This window comes from Amia ocellicauda, chromosome 4 (assembly GCF_036373705.1).
Source record: "Amia ocellicauda isolate fAmiCal2 chromosome 4, fAmiCal2.hap1, whole genome shotgun sequence".
NCBI classification, from domain to species: domain Eukaryota; kingdom Metazoa; phylum Chordata; class Actinopteri; order Amiiformes; family Amiidae; genus Amia; species Amia ocellicauda.
The window spans coordinates 16944158-16965730 of record NC_089853.1 but is presented as its reverse complement, the minus strand read 5'-3'; the positions used below and the strand labels follow the sequence as shown (position 1 = coordinate 16965730).

The 21573-nt window shown below is 39.6% G+C and overlaps 1 protein-coding gene across 1 annotated transcript in view; it reads left to right on the top strand.

Moving 5' to 3' along the window:
* The window catches only part of b4galnt4a (beta-1,4-N-acetyl-galactosaminyl transferase 4a), a 171700-nt gene that overhangs the window by 99214 nt on the left and 50913 nt on the right, over positions 1-21573 (top strand). Inside the window, exons 6-8 of the mRNA XM_066701130.1 lie at positions 9090-9185; positions 12111-12201; positions 12881-12981. Coding sequence (XP_066557227.1) covers positions 9090-9185; positions 12111-12201; positions 12881-12981 — 288 coding nt within the window. The remainder of the gene's footprint in view (positions 1-9089; positions 9186-12110; positions 12202-12880; positions 12982-21573) is intronic.

Sequence of the window (21573 nt, the reverse complement as noted above, 5' to 3'; positions counted from 1 at the left end):
AGAGGTTTCCATGAACACTAATGAAATACTAGATGTGATTCCAGAAGAAGCAGACTTTGCCAATCACAATGGAAATCCTGAAAGAAGCTGGCAAAGAAATTGAGAAAATTCTGTCTCAGAAAACGTATCTCAGAATTAAACAAATACAAGATAACTGGAACAGTGCAACCATCATTCTCCTTCACAAGCTCATTAGTCTACTTCCCATCTCATACAAAGATATTAGCATAATGCCTTCAAGACATAATGGATTTCACCCAACTAAGAGAACAAGCAGCATTCAGAGGTGGATATAACATGATGGATCATATACTAGTTGTATGAGAAGTATTGGAAAGATGCAGAAACTATGAGCTTCCTCTGTGCCAGAGCTTTGTTGACTATGAGAAAGCATTACAGACTCAGTCATCAGAGTTTTAATAACATCAAAACATTGAGGAAATCTATAGAACTCTTATTAAATATACCTATAATAATGCCACATCAACAATCCAACTCAACCAAGACACTAACAAGATTGAGATCTGCAAAGCAGTATGCCAAGGAGACACAATCTCTGCAAAACTCTTCACAGCAACTCTTGAAGTGTTCCAGGCTTTGGAGTGGGAATGACGGGATAGAAAAATAAATTAATGGATTTGAGAACAATTGAAAATGTGACATCATTGGAAGATTGAAAGAGAGTTAGAGGAGATAAAACTATATTGCACAAAAAATAATTGATATACATATAGTTGATGTAAATAAATTAATTGTACAAATTATTTCATTATTAATATACTTACATACACATTTTTATGTTTTCTGTGTTATTATACGGATTATAATTTTTGCAGTGCATTTGTGAATAGTGAACTTGCACCTTTGTCCCTGAACTGGCTGGTATAGCACTGTGCCTGTTAAAGACACTGAGGTGTTGTTTTATAAATAACTGTAAAATATGCATTTGTGTAGGTCTTCTCTAACCAAGCACTTCAAAAGACATAATGACATGAATGTGGATTCAGTGCTTACAGTGTTGTCTATACATTATACATGTGGCAATACCCTTAAGCCAACCTTCTAGTTCTGCACTGTAACAGAAAAAGCATTAGATTGTCAGTCAAGGACAATTTGTTTTGCAGGTCATAAATTACAAAGATAGGAGGGGGTTGTGTATGTGTTCGGGAGGGGCAGTATGTGTGTTCAGTTAGAAGATGTTATATTAAATAAATTGAAAAATGCATATTCCCTCTACTGCCTCAAGAAAACTCTAATGAGCACCATGGGAAAGAAGCATTGTGCTGCATTTCTTTCTTTCACCCTTGTGTTTGTACATTTAATGACGGACAAAGTGAGAAATGATCATATTGCGTAATGTGTGTCTTTGTGCTTTGATGTAACACCTCCGCCATTCTGGTATCCACTTATGTGCTATCTCTCTACCCATGAGGTAGGTGGAGGGCAGATTCAGCAAGTCACCTGTAAAGTAGCTTATGGCTATATATAGTCTACTGCCCGGTGGGACTTCTAACAGGAAATGGTGCAGTTGGAGTGTATTCAGACAGAAATACAGGGAAATCATTGTCTTGAAGTGGAGGCACTCTCATGGTAACTAAAACAAATGGACCTTGTTTTTGTCTCTTGATCTTTACAGAAAGGATGTGCAATGTTTCCTTATTTGGTGCAATAAAAAGGCACTGCTTTCCAAAAAGTTAATTCTTGAATCAGTTGAATTATGTTAATAAATCACAGTAAAAATCTCAAACACAGAGCTGTTTTTATTTCATATGATGTGAAACCAGTCTCCTTCAGAGAGTAAAATGTTGTTTCAATGTTATCTGCTCTGGGACTGTTAAAGCAGGACAGATCGCCTAGGGCAAGGTAGGAGAGCGGGACTGTCTTTTGGTGCTGCGGTCTGCCAGGTTGGAAGAATCCACCTTTTATTCCTGTTTAGTCTCCATTGTATAATCATATATTTTTAAATTTAATTTTCTCTCATAACCCACCTTCTACCCTGCATTTTGTATCTGTCCATAATAACACAAGATTGTAATGACAGTTATTTTATTAAATGAATAGGTTGTCACTTGTAAGATGTTTTTTTTTAGGCAGTGAAGTTCTACAATGATTTTCAGGCCTTCAGGCCTGCTTGATTGTTATCTTCTTTAGAGCAACTGTCAAAATGTGCTGAAAAAGACAGAGAAGGATGTTGCAGAAATTGGAAATATGAAATATGAAAAAATGACTGATTGCATACTCTGGATAATATGCACAGAATGTTTTATATTATTATTATTATTATTATTATTATTATTATTATTATTATTATTATTATTATTATTATTATTTCTACCTCTAACAATCACAGAGCCTTTGTAAGTGAGAGAAAGCAAATGTTAAATATAAAAATCGTAACAAAAAAGAATCGACCTCTTTGTTTATATATATATATATATATATATATGTATATCCAGCAGTGGATCGAGGCTGATGGTGATGTTAATATATATTAAGAGACCTACATAAATGTTAATCAAAAAATGTATCTAAATATTTTACAGAAATCTATGACAACACCATTTCCCTTGAGTTACCATATGTTTAGGAAATCCAAAGGATGACATAGTCTGAATTCAGTAATGGTCTAATAGTGAGCTTGTTGGGGCTACAGCATTCAAAGTTACAGAGTAGGAATGAATATTAGAACAGGGAATTCTTTTACAGTTTGTTTTGCATCCCCCCTGGTGATATCTGGCAAACAGCAAGCTCCCCTTGACTACTCCATATCCTGGACAGACTTTAAAGCCACCACTTGTGAAAGCCACTCTTTATCCCAGTAGATAAACACCAGAAACTGAATAAACAGAATTTTGATATAATTCACACAAACATGTGCTTGGTTGCCAAACAGAAAAGCTTAAACTGTGGCTGACCTAAATTTTCCATAAGCAGACTTTAGCTAGGGGAGAGCCTGGCAGTGAAATGTGGCCTGGCCACCTGAAAGAGTTGTCATTATGAAGATAATTGCTCCTGGGTAGCACTGCTACCAGTGCCCTCATAACATCATCAAAGTGCCTTTTGGTTTACAAAATGAGACAAAGTAACTGAAGCCTGCAGTTAAGAGAGGTCCTGGAGTTCCAATTCACTGTAATGGTCATTCAGTCTGCTGTGTCACGGGCCACTAGTTTTCATGAAGGCCCCACTCACTCCAAGAAAACCTAAGATGTTGTATGAATGCTTTCTTCAAAACGTACCACATCCTATTCTAGTACAATTATCCACAAGCTTTTCTGGTACCATTCTAAGAAAGATGATATAGTCCACTTTCTGTCTATATTTTGTCTATTTTCAGATACTCTGTTACTATTTATGAGAAAGCTGCTATTGTAAGCCGTCACTTGAATGCTTGAGAACAATTGCCCCTTATTATGAAATAAATTAACTTGTCTGTGCAACTTTCCTTTGGTTCAAAATGTTTCTATACGGCGAACAACATAGCACTTTCTTCTTCTCAATTAAACTTCACAAAAACTATACTGCAAAATAAGAGGTTACACAGAAAAGTGTCTGTTTAGTCAAAAAGCCATGACAGCTCTTTTGTATAAAACAAACCAGCAGGAAGCAGAGATTTGCATTTTAAAGCCAGTACAGTTAGAAACCCAGAAACATTTTTTGAAGGCTTTACACTGCACATATTTACGCACACCTGGAGCTCATTGCAGATAAATCCCATTTCCTTTAACCCAGACCTGACCACCTTGTGTGTTGAGTACACAGAATCGGGCTCTAGAGATTGGCTTTTGCAGCTATTGAAATTAAATTGCTGGGAACTGCATCAATTTACTGGGGTGTGCCAAGGGACTTTAGAGTGGAGTTACATTAAAAAAAAGCAAAATAAAAAAAACTAATAGAATAACTAAAGTCCCCTTTCTCTGCCTTTCCCTGATTTACAGTGCACTCACTGTATTGTACCTATCGAGAAATGCACAGCTTTTATAAATAGAGAATGAAAATGTGCATTTTCCCAGTCCAGCTCAGGAATGTCTGTGGTACTTCTGGGAAAATCTCTTGATCCGATCTGGTGGTTTTTAACTTAAATAGTGAAGTCACCAAGCAGGATCGATCCAGAAGGAAAATCGATTCCAAGCAGAAATCCACAGAAACAGAGACTTTTCCACTCAGTGGGTCGGATTTCAAAGAGCAATCTGTTTGGCTCGTAGATTTAATACCTCTGAATTGATATTAAGCCTACCATCTCTCAAAGAACAGGCAACGTAGGATATCGACAGCAGTCATTGAGGAATTACAGTCTACCTTCTTAGGCAGCTGTTTGTATAAGCGTTGCAAGTCATGAGAAATTGTAATCTTTGCAGCAGTCACTATTCACAGAAATTACTGATACAGTGCATAAGAGAGGTTTACAGTCACGTACATTTGCAAGGGTATGCAGTTTTCCAGATCAGTGTTAAAACCTTATGTGAATATACAGTTATGTGTGAATAGACCTGAGTGCCTGACTTATGAAATCAATTTTGTGTCTTGTCTCCACAAGATGTCCACGTTTATTTTATTTTCATCTTTTAATCTATGCCGCATGAAATTGTTTTTCCTCCATTGACTGTAAAATGTACTCTTACCATTAGCATTTGCTAATGAATAGTGAGTTGCAATACATCATTGGAATACCAGAAAGTCTAAGGGGCTCTGTTTTTTGCACTGAAGGTATTGTCAGTAAATGCTCCCATACCTTACATGCTGTCTAGGTCATAAAGGTGTAGCATGACTCACTTAATTACCTACAATCTTAGCAGTTTCTTCTGGTCAGTGGTGTGGATAGGGGGAGCAGTGGGGAGATGGCAGTTTCCCAGTGAGAGCTAATTTCATTTTGTCTGATAAGGTGTCATATGCACTGTGTGGAGCATGGCTGAAGGCCCCAGGACAAGCTTTACTGGAACAGAATGAAAGAGTAGTTTATCACTTTCAGGGTCCAGCAGGAATGGACATGTCCTAAGGCTCCAAGCTAGCTTACCTTCTGGCCCTCCTGAGAGAGGGATTTTTAAAAAGATTGAAGGACCCCAATAAAATAAAATAAATTAAAGAGATGCCAAATATATTAGTTTTGGGGTTGTATGTCAGGATTCACAAGCCTTTTAAGATCAAACAAGGGATTTGCTGAAGGAGGGAGCTATCCATGACTCTTTTAGACCTATCAAGAATAATTGAAACCTGGCTTTAAGTTGGCTGGTAGTCAGGAGTCCTTTAATCCAGTCCTTGAGGGCTGTGGGGTCTTCCGATTTTCATTCTGCACGAGTTCTTAGTAAACTTAGTAAACGTAGTAAACCTTTTCCCTGTACAAAGCCAGTGATGACCTATAAAACATGTTGCCCTTGTGACCCTCCATAGCGGCAGTCGGTGAAGTCTCCTGTAAATGGTAGCGTTTCCTTGGCCTGTTCAGGTAAATAACACTGATGAAATAATAGGATTGACATTTTCTATTTGCGCTCATACTGACTTTGATCCACAAGGCGGTCCTCTCGATAGCATCTTCATGCACCGGGTAGCTTCATGTCACCCTCGGAAGGATTTTCTGGCAGTGGCGTATTAACTTCGAATCTCCTGTGACTGAGGCAGGCAGATTGTAGGTGTTAGCAACAGAGCATTATCTTGCATGTAAATGTAAACCACACACAAGCGCTTTACGAATTCACACCGTTGCCTTTGAATCCAGGAAGCCTAAATTGTTCATCAGCCGACAGACCTTTCCCAAGCCTTACAGGGACAACCACTGGGACTACAGCTAAGCAATGCGACAACAGGTGCCATACAGGTTCTCCTCAGATAAGGATATGATTTACCCAGCCATTGACCTTTAGTGTAATGATTGATGAGGTTCTTCTCTATGTAAGGACAGACAACTATTTGATAGTCATTATGTTTTGTTGTTTATAGCTTTCTAAAGAAAAGTTTTCTAGCCTAGTGAGTCTTGCATGGCATGTTGAATCACTGTATAGATTGTTTTATGTCTCACTTCACACATACAGTACTGTGCAAAAGTTTTAGGCAGGTGTGAAAAAATTGTGTAAAGTAAGAATGCTTTCAAAATTAGACATCTTAATAGGTTATATTTATCAATTAACAAAATGCAAAGTGAGTGAACAGAAGAAAAATCTACAACAAATCAATATTTGGTGACCACCCTTTGCCTTCAAAACAGCATCAATTCTTCTAGGTACACTTGCACACAGTTTGTGAAGGAACTCGGCAGGTAGGTTGGCATAAACATCTTGGAGATCTAACTACAGTTGTTCTGTGGATTTAGGCAGCCTCAGTTGCTTCTCTCTCTTCATGTAATCCCAGACAGACTCGATGATGTTGAGATCAGGACTCTGTGGGGGGCATACCATGACTTCCAGGACTCCTTGTTCTTCTTTATTCTGAAGATAGTTCTTAATGACTGTCGCTGTATGTTTGGGGTTGTTGTCATGCTGCAGAATAAATTAGGGGCCAATCAGATGCCTCCCTGATGGCATTGCATGATGGAAAAGTATCTGCCTGTACTTCTCAGCATTGAGGAGACCATTCATTCTGACCAAATCCCCAACTCCATTTGCAGAAATATGATGGATAAGTATCTGCCTGTATTTCTCAGCATTGAGGAGACCATTCATTCTGACCAAATCCCCAACTCCATTTGCAGAAATATGATGGATAAGTATCTGCCTGTACTTCTCAGCATTGAGGAGACCATTCATTCTGACCAAATCCCCAACTCCATTTGCAGAAATATGATGGATAAGTATCTGCCTGTACTTCTCAGCATTGAGGAGACCATTCATTCTGACCAAATCCCCAACTCCATTTGCAGAAATGCCACCCCAAACTTGCAAGGAATCTCCACCATGCTTCACTGTTGCTTGCAGACACTCATTCGTGTACTGCTCTCCAGCCCTTCGGCAAACAACCTGCCTTCTGCTACAGCCAAATATTTCAAATTTTCAAACAGTCCAGAGCACCTGCTGCCATTTTTCTGCACCCCAGTTCCTGTGTTTTCGTTCATAGTTGAGTCGCTTGGCCTTTTTGCCACGTTGGAGGTATGGCTTTTTGGGCGCAAGTCTTCCATGAACGCCACTTCTGACCAGACTTCTCCAGACAGTAGATGGGTGTACCAGGGTCCCACGGTTTACTGCCAAGTCTGAGCTGATGGCACTGCTGGACATCTTCCGATTGCGAAGGGAAGTAAGCATGATGTGTCTTTCATCTGCTGCAGTAAGTTTCCTTGGCCGACCACTGTGTCTACGATCCTCATCGTTGCCCGTTTCTTTGTGCTTCTTCAAAAGAGCTTGGACAGCACATCTGGAAACCCCTGTCTGGCTTGAAATTTCTGCCTGGGAGAGACATTGCTGATGCAGTATAACTACCTTGTGTCTTGTTGCTGTGCTCAGTCTTGCCATGGTGTATGACCTTTGACAGTAAACTGTCTTGGCTGTTCCTCACGCAGTTTTATTCCTCCAACACAGCTGTTTCTCTTTCAGTTAATGATTGTGTTTCAACCTACATATTGAATTGATGATCATTAGCACCTGTTTGGTATAATTGTTTAATCATATACCTGACTATATACCTACAAAATCCCTGACTTTTCACACCTGCCTAAACTTGTGCACATGACTGTATTTGAAGGGTATTTCAGTTTTAAACAGGTCTTATTATGTATAACTATTATGTGATTCACTGGTTGAAAACAAACAAACAAACAAAAAAACTAACAATTCAGTCCCTGACCCAAAAGATACTGAGCAGGATTAGGGCCTTAATGGATGCTTAATGTTTTGTTGATTTTAGCATTTTGTTCACGAATGAATGGGTTTAATCCGCCTCCTCAATTTTATGTTGTACTTTGAAAAGTCTGATTGCCAGGCCAGTTATATAAGTCTTGATGTACTGAACACTAGTGCATTCAGTGTTTTCGTTGAATGGAGGGAGTCCGTGAATCTGATGGCTTCTTAGCTAGAGACTGCATGATGGCCTGTATAATGAACTCTGTTTTGGAGAAGGGGTGAATCCGATGATAGGGAGTATTCAGGCAATGCCTAATTTCTGTGATGGATAACTGAAGTAAATGTCACCTTAGCAACTGTGACTTCAGCACTCTGGATTTTTTTGCACTGCATATGCTGTCTGCTATTGAGTTGCACCCTGCCTCATTAACTGCAGTGTGAAGTTACCACACAGCCGTAGCTGATGTATTAACAACAAACTGTGGTTATTTAAGGTGGGGGTGATAAAAATAACACATACTCTGTGGAAATTCTAGTTGACTTGGTTTGTTGTGGGATTGTGCAGAAGACAAGTTTTCACCATCGCCTTCCCCCCCACCAACTTCTCTATAAATGATATGGCCCTCATAATAAACGTATGAGGCAAATCTACCAGACTACTACCAGAAAGCCTCATACCACTTTCATGTGGGTGTGTGGAGAAAGACACCAGTAGACATTTAAATGCAGAGCAGCTGTCAGGAGAAATATTTAAAAAATACAAGACTGCTAGATGTCTAGAATGTGTTGGCTAATTTAAAATTATTTTAAATGCAGTGATTACATCTCACTCTAAGATTTATTTTATTCTAATGAAAAATCACGACTGTCTTATCTTGTTTGAAGTGAATTAAGAATATAGAGTTCAAACCAATCGAAAAAGTGACTGGATTTGGATTAAGACTGAAGCCTAAACCGGCATGGCTTTAGCTATAAGGACAACTGAGCCAGACAGAATGAGGATTGAAGGTGGAAGCATGTTATGTGTGTTATGAAGAATGGGTCAACAGGTCCATTAGAGCCTCCTATTTTCCTGTGGTTATTAATTCTATTCCAGAGTTCATTCTTTCCCAACAATTAACCTTATTTTCTTGTCATGGCTGTTGGTGAGTGCAGATAATTCTGCAATTGTGACTGAAGACGGCCTTTTAAAAACCCGAAAAAATTTGAGAGAGGGGAATCGAGAGAAAGCAGCTCCAACTCAGTCTCTCTGGCTTTTGCTTACCAGACGGTTGTTTTTTCCTGTTTTGTTTCCTCTAACAGCCTGTCTGTCCTGTGCTTGCTCCACAGTACAAAGGACAGGCCAATCTCCATGTGTTTGAGGACTGGTGCGGGGCCTCCGTAGCTCAACTGAGAAAGAACCTCCACTTCCCTCTCTACCCTCATGTAAGTTGGCACGTGCTATCATGGAATGAAAAGACACGCAACATGAACTGCTGATTTAATGCTTAGCAAGCCAATAACCATCAACATAAAGAAGAGGTTTATGAATGATGGCTTTAGCTGTCGGGCTATCGGTTATGGCCTTTCCAGCTACCGTTGTATTGGACCCATAAAATGTTACAAAGCCCCACCTTTGATTTGAATGCAAGGGTCACCTCATACACATCACTGCTGTACATTGTACAGTGGGGGAAAAAAGTATTTGATCCCCTGCTGATTTTGTACATTTGCCCACTGACAAAGAAATGATCAGTCTATAATTTTAATGGTAGGTGTATTTTAACAGTGAGAGACAGAATAACAACAAAAAAATCCAGAAAAACGCATGTAAAAAAAGTTATAAATTGATTTGCATGTTAATGAGGGAAATAAGTATTTGATCCCCTACCAATCAGCAAGATTTCTGGCTCCCAGGTGTCTTTTATACAGGTAACAAACTGAGATTAGGAGCACTGTCTTAAAGGGACTCTCCTAATCTCAGCTCGTTACCTGTATAAAAGACACCTGTCCACAGAAGCAATCAATCAATCAGATTCCAAACTCTCCACCATGGCCAAGACCAAAGAGCTGTCCAAGGATGTCAGGGACAAGATTGTAGACCTACACAAGGCTGGAATGGGCTACAAGACCATCGCCAAGCAGCTTGGTGAGAAGGTGACAACAGTTGGTGCGATTATTCACAAATGGAAGAAACACAAAATAACTGTCAGTCTCCCTCGGTCTGGGGCTCCATGCAAGATCTCACCTCGTGGAGTTTCAATGATCATGAGAACGGTGAGGAATCAGCCCAGAACTACACGGGAGGATCTTGTTAATGATCTCAAGGCAGCTGGGACCATAGTAACCAAGAAAACAATTGGTAACACACTACGCCGTGAAGGACTGAAATCCTGCAGCACCTGAAAGGTTCCCCTGCTCAAGAAAGCACATGTACAGGCCTGTCTGAAGTTTGCCAATTAACATCTGAATGATTCAGAGAACTGGGTGAAAGTGTTGTGATCAGATGAGACCAAAATCAAGCTCTTTGGCATCAACTCAACTCGCCGTGTTTGGAGGAAGAGGAATGCTGCCTATGACCCCAAGAACACCATCCCCACCGTCAAATATGGAGGTGGAAACATTATGTTTTGGGGGTGTTTTTCTGCTAAGGGGACAGGACAACTGCACCGCATCAACGGGACGATGGACGGGGCCATGTACCGTCAAATCTTGGGTCAGAACCTCCTTCCCTCAGCCAGGGCATTGAAAATGGGTCGTGGATGGGTATTCCAGCATGACAATGACCCAAAACACACAGCCAAGGCAACAAAGGAGTGGCTCAAGAAGAAGCACATTAAGGTCCTGGAGTGGCCTAGCCAGTCTCCAGACCTTAATCCCATAGAAAATCTGTGGAGGGAGCTGAAGGTTCGAGTTGCCAAACATCAGCCTCGAAACCTTAATGACTTGGAGAAGATCTGCAAAGAGGAGTGGGACAAAATCCCTCCTGAGATTTGTGCAAACCTGGTGGCCAACTACAAGAAACGTCTGACCTCTGTGATTGCCAACAAGGATTTTGCTACCAAGTACTAAGTGGAAGGGGTCAAATACTTATTTCCCTCATTAACATGCAAATCAATTTATAACTTTTTTGAAATGCGTTTTTCTGTATTTTTTTTGTTGTTATTCTGTGTCTCACTGTTAAAATACACCTACCATTAAAATTATAGACTGATCATTTCTTTGTCAGTGGGCAAACGTACAAAATCAGCAGCGGATCAAATACTTTTTTCCCTCACTGTACGTGATCGCCATGGCAAACCTTATAAAAATCCCTGCTGATTTTCCTCAACACGTACAAAAGGTGAAGTGTGGGCTCCCTGCTGTCCTGCTTGTTTTACCTCTGAATTATTTACCACACTCCAAGGTTGTTTTTTTGGATGTTGTTACTCTCTAAACTCCATTCAAATATTTCAGCAACCACACAAATAATAATAATAATAATTAATAATAAATGAAAGCAAATCCGGTAAGAAGCTTTTGAAAGTTCCTTGAAAATATGCATCTTCTGGTTTTGCCAGTTCTTCTTTTTTAAGTTGTATGATCTGCTGGCATATTCAGCACAAAAAGAGCTTGTAGCAGAACGGAGCTGCAATTTGTTTTTGAGAAACATATGTCTGAGATGTGAGTGAATTCCCAGAGGTCCATGTTTCTCCATAATACATCATTGTTGACTAATATTTCAGATATTTAGAATATGAGGTTTGTGCACTTTGCAGAGCATCGCATCACAGATTGTATTACAGTACTAAGTTGGACTGGTGCATAGAACTGAAATTAAGATTTCTGCTGTTTATTTTATGTGATTTTCATCCTGTCATGAATCTCTTTTCTCTCTTCTCACCCAGTTGAATTTGATGGCATAAATGACTGTAAGGGTTGATGTGATTCCAAGCACTGATTTTGTAATTGGTGAAAAAGATTTAGCTCATAAAAATATGTTCCTCAGCCATGAGAGATGTGTTCAGTCAAACAAGGTGGCCCTGGTTTTGGTATTAAAATGGTCTATTTGCTGGCTGTCATCAGTGGTGCTACTGTCACAGTGAATGCTGAATTCTTCTCTACAGTCTCTATGACAGATGGAAACAGAGCATAAGTATTGGAATTAGCAGAAAGAACATCAAGACTGTTGGATTATCAAGCTATCTAAAGACCACAGATCCTGATTAGGACTAATCTGAGACTGCTTTACCCAAAACTAACAATAAAAAATCCTACACTAATACCGAGTGTTAGGGACGCAGAATCCAACACTTTCTGTAGATTTGAGCTGATTGGTTCATGTTTAGTTTTTTGTTTTTTTTACAATTTGGGTTTCATTTCTTATTTCAGACCAGGACCACGGTGAAGAAGCTTGCTGTAGCCCCGAAATGGAAAAACTATGGTCTCCGAATCTTCGGCTACCTTCACCCTTACAAAGACGGTCAGTGTTGCCTCGCTGCTGTCAACACACATAATGCAACCTATACTGAAACCAGTTGCATGAATGCTGCATAGAATACTACTGAATATGAGCTACAGTTATGATAATAATATGGTAATATACAAAATTTAATCATATTTATAACTTAAAAAAAAATGATCAAACTATTAATCATGTATTTGTTTTCTGTAACTTCAGAAATATAAACCCACATATTTGACTGCCCCCCTTGCTTATTTCCAGCTTGCCCGATAGTATTCACAGCATGAGCCATTCCCTGTCAACAGAAGGTGTGCCAGAGAACTTGATACGGCACTACTCTTCCATTGTATTTAGAAATCTGTCAATTTTTAGGGATGTTCAGTTGCACCTACAAACACCTGATAAAGACAGATACCTCAAATACAAACAAGTCAAGGTGATTTGACCCCATGAAACCTGCCTGAATAAACAATTGAGCTTTTTGGGGGGATTTTTTAGCCAGTACAAAGCTGCTGTGGCACTTGCAGTTATAACTATAGCTATAACTATCCTACCTAGTAGCTCCCTTAACTAACAAGAGGTTCATCGAGAGAGAACAGAGACAATTAACTCTGAGTTAACCTTGGAAAGACATAGTTCCCTCTTGGTCTAATTGGATGAGATTGATTGGCAGTTGCTTTATATCTTCTTGCTGTAGGCGATTTCCAGTTTGCTGTCGCCTCCGATGACAACTCTGAGTTTTGGCTGAGCTCCGATGAGAGCCCTCTCAATGCCAGGCTGCTGGTGTACGTTGGAAAGGTATGTGTGCCGGCCTGACAGGCCTGTTCTGTTGGGCGTCTGTTTTCATCAGCCTGCTGTATTGCATTTAATTCCCTCTAAATGAGACACCTGCTTCTGTAACATCAGAATCAAGATCATATCAGGCTGGCTTTGATCTCGCTGTACTGGATCTTTTCAAGAAGCCCTTGAATGATTAACTGTACCGACCTTCTATTTTTACACTGGCCTCGGAACACATTACAGGATGAAATAGTAACTGGCTGGCCACAATTGGAGCTGTGTATGGCTGTGGCCAGTCTTTCTCCATCACTGCTTAATGTTGGCAGGCGTAGGCCATGACTTTTTCTCAGAATGCTTCCTACAGTAGGGCATGTAATCAACTGCCAGGAAAATACAAAAGACCAGTTCATGGCATCAAGATGTTGAAGGGCATTGTACAAATGGAAATGCTTTTCAATCATGTTATTTAGGAAATATGGGAGATATATTATAATCAGTGTGACCTTAATTTGACACACTTTTAAAGCCAACAGTATTGGGAAAACTATTGTGTCATTTCTATGGTGCACCCACCCTTTTTTGTGTTCAGACAGGAGCATTTACCTTCAATTCAACATCCAATGCAATAGCTTTTCTACTGAGGTACCTTGCAGTCATTAACCCCCCCTACTGCCAACAGCATTTTCATATAGGATTTTGTGCATGACAGTAACAAAGAACAAATGGCTGTCACTTGGCATATCTCATCAAATCTCAAAGTGAAGCAGCGGAATTGAGAGAGGCCAAGGTTTTGTGAACAGGTCCTTTGACTTTGGTCGGCCTCATGTTAACAGTTCCATTTTAAGAGGCTTAAGTTGCTTGCAAATTTGGGATGGTTAGAAGACCTTTTGTGGTTTTGTGTATTTAAAGTGAATTCAATAGTTTTGGGTGGAAATCACGTTGAGTTTAGTATATGATGGACAGTGAAACACTGTGGGACAGCTCAGTTTAAATATTGCACATTTTGTCAGATTAAGGCCTCACTTACCAAGTGAGAAAACAGTGGGCCTCAACATGCCCTCAGAGACAGTTTGTTATGTCGTTTGTTCTCTGAACTTTAAACAATATTAAAAAAAATAAAAACATTTTTGATTTCCCGGGAGGAGCAGATTCAGTCTATTTCTTGTTTTTTCATTCAGTACCTCAGGAGCTCAGTTGAAACCAATTTGAAATGGCCCTCATTCGTGTGCAGGAGCCCCACAGTGAGTGAATGACATACCAAGACGATGCACTAGCCTAGTTGCATCAAGGGAGTAAGAAACACATGATGAGCACAAAAGCACTAGTTTTCAATCTGTGATATACAATATGCCCCTCTGTGGTACATCTACAATGTTTTAAGTGCCCATGGTATCATTTTTCACATCCAATCATAATTGGGCTACTCTGTGCAGTAAATGATAGAATGCTGGCTAGACAGGCTTTAACACGGCTGGGGAAATGATTGCTCAGTGCTGGTGGCTGCTATGCATACTATATGTGAGGTGTGTGCTGCAATATCAGTGGAGGATGGAAAGGAAACAAAGGCTTCTTTACCACTGGAGTGCAGCTAATGCAGACAAGACAGCAGGCAGCTTTCATCAAAATCAAACACGTTGTGTGGGATCTGAAAACTGCAAATCCATAAAAAAGTGACTGGTTTTCTCTTTACATTCCTCCGTGTTAAAGAAGTAAGCTGCATCTGCTTCAGTCCTGGCAGTCCACATTTTTAATCCAACCTGCTGCTTATCATTAATTTCAGTGCTTTACATTACATTTACAACACTCTTATACTATATATACACCGATCAGCCATAACATTATGACCACCTGCCTAATATTCTGTAGGTCTCCCTTTTGCCACCAAAACAGCTCTGACCTGTCAAGGCATGCACTCCACTAGACCTTTGAAGGTGTGCTGTGGTATCTGGCACCAAGACGTTAGCAGCAAATCCTTTAAGTCCTGTAAGTTGCGAGGTGGGGCCTCCATGGATCGGACTTGTTTGTCCAGCACATCCCACAGATGCTCGATTGGATTGAGATCTGGGGAATATGGAGGCCAAGTCAACACCTTGAACTCGTGATTCATCAGACCAGGCCACCTTCTTCCATTGCTCCGTGGTCCAGTTCTGATGCTCACGTGCCCATTGTAGGCGCTTTCGGCAGTGGACAGGGGTCAGCATGGGCACCCTGACTGGTCTGCGGCTACACAGCCCCCTACGCAACAAACTGTGATGCACTGTGTGTTCTGACACCTTTCTATCAGAACCAGCATTAACTTTTTCAGCAATTTGTGCTACAGTAGCTCGTCTGTTGGATCAGACCACACGGGCCAGCCTTTGCTCCCCACGTGCATCAATGAGCCTTGGCCGCCCATGACCCTGTCGCCGGTTCACCGCTTTTCCTTCCTTGGACCACTTTTGATAGGTATTGACCACTGCAGACCGGGAACACCCCACAAGAGCTGCAGTTTTGGAGATGCTCTGACCCAGTCGTCTACCCATCACAATTTGGCCCTTGTCAAAGTCGCTCAGATCCTTACGCTTGCCCATTTTTCTTGCTTCTAACACATCAACTTTGAGGACAAAATGTTCACTTGCTGCCTAATATATCCCTCCCACTGACGGGTGCCATGATAACGAGATTATCAGTGTTAGTCACTTCACCTGTCAGTGGTTATAATGTTATGGCTGATCGGTATATATATATATATGACACCATGTGGTGTTGTACATGGCATCTGTGGCTCTATAGGCAGAGTTTAGGAAACACTGGTGAGTATTTATTCTACAGTGCTAGAGTGAATCAAATCAACGAGAAACAAAAACGTAAACAAAACCCTAACGCTAACAAAACCCTTATTGAGTCTATTTAACACTTAAACAAGTCCCTAACTACAGATGTGCTCATATTTGTTGGTACCCCTCCACAAAAAACAAAGAATGCTCAATTTCCTCTGAAATAACTTGAAACTGACAAAAGTAATTGGCATCCACCATTGTTTATTCCATATTTAATAGAAATCAGACTTTCCTTTTGATTTTGTTTTTCAACATATTGTAAATAAAACAAATGAAAATGGCATGAACAAAAATTATGGGACCCCCAACCTAACATTTTGTTGCCTCTAAAGGTTGTGCAATCACTGCAATCAAACGTTTTCTGCAGCTCTCAATGAGACTTCTGCACCTGTTAACAGGTAGTTTGGCCCACTCTTCCTGAGCAAACTGCTCCAGCTGTCTCAGGTTTGATGGGTGCTTCTCCAGGCTGCAAGTCTCAGTTCTTTCCATAGATGTTCGATAGGATTCAGATCAGGACTCATAGAAGGCCACTTCAGAACAGTCCGATGTTTTGTTCTTATCCATTCTTGGCCGCGCCCAGGGTGGTTGGCTACAGTTCCATGGACCTTGAAAGTCTTAATAATATTTGCCACTGTTGTCACAGGAACATCAAGCTGCTTGGAGATGGTCTTGTAGCCTTTACCTTTACCATGCTTGTCTAGTATTTTCTTTCTGATCTCCTCAGACAGTTCTCTCCATTGCTTTCTCTGGTCCATGTTCAGGTGTGGTGCACACAATGATACCAAACGGCAGAGTGACTACTTTCCTCCATTTAAATAGGCTGAATGACTGATTAAAAGATTTGAGACATTATTAAATAAATGAATTAGTTTGGAATATCACTATAATCCAATTATTTATTATCTTTTCTAAGGGGTACCAACAAATGTGTCCAGGCCATTTTAGAATATCTTTGTAGAATGAGCACTAATTAATCTCTTTTCACAGCATCTTTGCTTTATTCTATGACATACCAAAGGCATGCAAGTATACATGATGCAATAGCTTTTAATTGTATCACTTGTCAGGAGGAATGAAGCATTATTTCAATGAGCTGTAAGGGTACCAACAAATGTGAGCATGTCTGTACACATAGAACTAATAATTAATACAAACATTACAAACAGCAACCAATCCAAGTCCATAATCCAATAGCTGTGATCAAAGCTCCAAACATCCCAATCCAGTTACCATATCTCTGTAATCCAGTTCTTCTCTCTTTGTGTATCTCTCTCGCACACGCACACACACAGGCACACGCACACGCACATGCACACGCAGTCTTAGGTTTCTCCACCTTAGGAAGCTGGTCACTTCCTGTTTCATGGAGGCTGGGATCCATTCACAGAGAAGCATCGGCGAAAAATTCCTCTGGGAAAAATTTCTCAGATCTACAAGAGAGGAATTGAAGTGGAGAATTGCCTTGGTTTTAAACCAGTGTGAAGGTCTTATTTGTCTCTTGTGGACTCTCCACCTTTAACAATGTTTTTTGTTTGTTTGTTTGTTTGTTTTAAATTCAGATCACTGGCACATACTGTTTCTCCCAAGATGGGTTTTACTTTAGAGATTCACAGAGCTCTCACCTGTGTGTGTGTGTGGATTTGTTAGATAATCAACAGCGAGTTGCTGGCATCCAGTGCCACATCGCAACAGACCCCGGCCATGTAGGAGGTGTCCAAACAAAAAGGAAGCTGGACACTTTGACCCCTGAGAAAATCCTCTGTGGATTCCAAGTGTCTATTTCACAAGGCCTTGGAGGATCACAAAAAACAGAACATGATTTAAAGCTAACAGCCCAAACCCTGACAGTCTGTGTGATGGCCAAATCCTAAACAAATCCACAAACAAATAGTGTTGAAGACAAATAAAAATATAGGCTGTTCCATTCACAATGTACATCAGAATTAAACAAACATACATTCTTTTCAGTGATACCAATTTAATTGAGACAGTTTCCAACATGCATTTCTTTAGTCAGAGTAATATTCCATGATAACCCCAGGATATTATCTTGGCATGAATAGTTAAAGCAGTGGAAGTAGCAATGCCAATGAGGTAAACCTAAGCTTGATAGCTGTTAATCAGACAGGAAAACATCATCTTCATAGCAAATAAGAAGCCAAAAACCTCCAGACAATAAAGATGTGGGAGCCAGGGCGGTGGTTTTTCATGCAGTCGAGACTGTGGGTTGAAGGCTGTTAATAAGACAGTATATTGCAGTGTGGGAGATTTGGCATCACAAGGAAATATTACTCAGTGATATAAATGTGCCACAGAAACACGGGTTCATGTTTATGATGATGATGATTATTTATTCTATGGAACTACAGCATGTACTGCAGGGAAAGCATGATCTGTTTGAGGAGTCTGATCAAGTTAGTTTCTTCATATTAGATAAGATATACTAAAGCAAGGATGTGCAATTTGACACACCTGCTACCCCTGAATTAAAACTAAGCTTTCACAGACGCAGAATTCAGTGTTCCTGACATGAACTGAAAGCCTTTGTTTTCATCCTTGGCAATGTCTCCTTTCGGCACCCTGCCGAACCTGGTCTTTTGTAAATGTTACGGATCTGTGTCTCAGAAATAAGACTTGACATCTTAATTATGTTGAGCAACAGCAGATTGAATACTTAACAATCCATATCCCACGCTAGGTCGCATCATTTACTTGTACTGACGGCCTCAAACCAAGTTCTCTCCCAGTGTCAGATGTTATATAAAATCCGGACCTGTTTTAGCATTCACCTTGTGTGCTTTGCCGTCTTTTTTAGTTATGTCTCTGAAAGAGAATGGTATCAATTTTGAAAGTCTGTGTATGTGTGTTCTGCTTCTACATCCATTAATGCAGTTTGGGTATTCTTTAATGCCATACATTATTGTTTCAATTAAATGACCTGTGACCTTGAAGAAGCTTAAAACATCAAGGTATTTTCTTAACCCTTGCCCCAAATGGTAAACACTTCAGTAACCTTCAGCTATGCATAGCTCAGGTCCAGGTATGCATTGCTTTCCCTAATATATGTGACTTTAAGTAAAGTTGCTCATCATTGAGAAGTTTGGTCAGCCAAGTTAGCATTGATGAACGTCTGATTTAAGTCTATACAGTTGACTTCCATAGTCTGACATAAGACTACTAATTATGGGCATTTCAACCAAGTTCTCCCTCCTGATTTGGTGACCGACAAAAGTATCCCTGTTGGTCTGCCACCATGGCAAACACATTAATCATCACATATTAAGTGATCACAGGATTTGGCCTGTTCACACTCCCACAACCCATTATATGAAGGTTTGCATAATCTGACAAAGATCTGTATGGTTCAGATATATTATTATGTCTAAAGAAATTAAGAAATGTAAAACAGTTTAGGTTGTGCAGGAAATATTTTTCAATTAATATTTCATTCTCAAATCCTCGGAGAGACTAATCTGATATCTTGAGAGACGTGGTGGAATTGAAGTAACAGACATGCTGAATGAATTCAAAAGACATCAAAGACTTGGACTTTTAGGAAGACGAGCCAGAATAAAACTATCTAGTAATGTTCAATATCCTGAAAACATTCAAGTAATATGAAGCACTGTAAATGGAGAAAATGGCAACTGCTTCAGTCATGGTTGGATTTTCTCTCTAATTCACACATCCCAGACTGACAAAAATTCACCACTGATCTGGAACCATGGCTGAAGGAAGGGTCCCATAGAAGCCATCACTGTGACTGGCAGGAGTAGCAGAATTATTATTTACTTAATTAATTTTATGGTGTTCTGCTTCACAATCTATTCTTGTTTCATACAGACACACACACACAAACACCTACAAATACAGTCCAAACCTTTGTCGAGTTGGGATTGAACAAACAGGAACAAACTGCCTTCCTTTCTATCCTGTAGACACTTCTTGTCACTCAACTTGAAGAGCATAAAGCTCTGCAGAGAGACAGAGACATAGAGCTCATAACGCCTCATCTGCTGGATTGTCGCAGTAGATCTTGACGCCTTTTTGGATAACATGCTGCAATCCATACCAAGTGCAGAACAGGAAACTATCAATTGTATGTTTTGTTTAAATTGTCTCAAAAGAGGATAGGATCTGCTCTTTTTTATCAGCTGAGCTCTTAACCTCTTTACTGAATCAGTTGTTTGTAGTACTGATCTACATTACAACTGTTTCCATGGTTTGGAGGATGTTATGTAATAGATTACATCTGCAAGGCTTTGTCTTTCAGTTTTCTTTAGTTTTTTTTAATCATTAATCTGGAAAGTGTCATAACCCTTTCCCCCAGTAATGACAACATGATTCACAAATGAAAATAGTATGAATAAAAGGAGAGAACTTCAATATTCAACAATATAAGTTTTTATAAGTATTTATTATGCAAACCGAAAGTACCAATATTATATGTATGTATATATATATATATATGTACCAATATATCTTATGTTCAAAAATTACCTACTTTTTCTGTAAAGTTCTGTAAAGCCAATAAAAATGATAATTTTATTCTGTCACAAATAGGGTTGGTATGGATAGAGAGCAATCTCCAACTGCAGGTCTATTTGTATTCTTTTATTGTTTACCCTTTTTGTTTTGGAGGAGTCAGGGTCACAAGTGAATTGAAATTAGTTTTTCTCCAGGTAATCCCTGTCAGAGAGAAGTGCACACCTCAAAGTAAATGTGCAGTTGAGTAATTCCTGCATGAGAAGAAAACCAAGACTTGAGCTTTGTGAAGAATTCTTGAGGTTGCAAAGCAAAGGGTGAAGCGCTCAGGCACGATGATAGAGATTTGCATAGCAAAAAGGAATCATAAACAAATAAACATATATTTTCTGTCCACATTCCAAGATCCCACTATAATAAAATAATCGTATTAATAAGTGTGCACTGATCTATCAACACTGTAATGGTTTGGGTTTAAATATTCAACTTCATATTGTGTAGCCGAAAGAACTTTGGAATGGATTGTTACTGAAGATCTCAAATTGTAGCCCAAACTGAAGGTGAGTTCTTATATAGTATTAATATAACTGAGTTCATGTGGACCTCATAAAAGTGCCTGTGGATTCTGATTTAGTCTTTGCCATCAGGTTTGCTTTTCTGTCAGTACTTTTCAACTCCATATCAAAAGGAATGGGTAACTTGAAAATTGTATTGAACCTCTTAGGAGTTCATTTGCCTCTGGACTTCAAACAAAATGTAGATGTTGCAGCCCGTTTGGCCATTTAGTATTAATGCGATTTCAGTTTCAAATACCTCTGCCCAGGCTTGCAGGAAGTTCAAAGCTACAGCATTCCCACTCAATAAAAGTACAACAAACTCTTACAGACGGCAAGCCAGTGCTGTTTTGATTTTGCGAAAATAATATAATTGAAGAGGGCAAGCAAATGTTGTGTTTAATGTTGGATGTGTCTCAGGGTACCTGAAGTAAACCAGCTTCCATTGATATCTGTATGTTATGTATGTCTGTGGGTGTAGATGTGGAAGTTACTCCACCAATAGATGCATAAACAGCTAATTGAGCAGTTTTAGGAGGGATAACATTTTTTTGGCTCTACTTGAAAAGTTTGCATGGTCATTTTCAAGCATTTCATCTTTGAACAAAAAACGTTGCACTAAAAATCAAAACCAGGGAAAATGTGATTAATAATCAAAGGCATGTAATTTCCCTAAATAAGCCTATCACACACAAACAATTAAACAGTGACTATCTCCGATTTGTTTCTTATATTTTTTGTTAGAGTCGCAG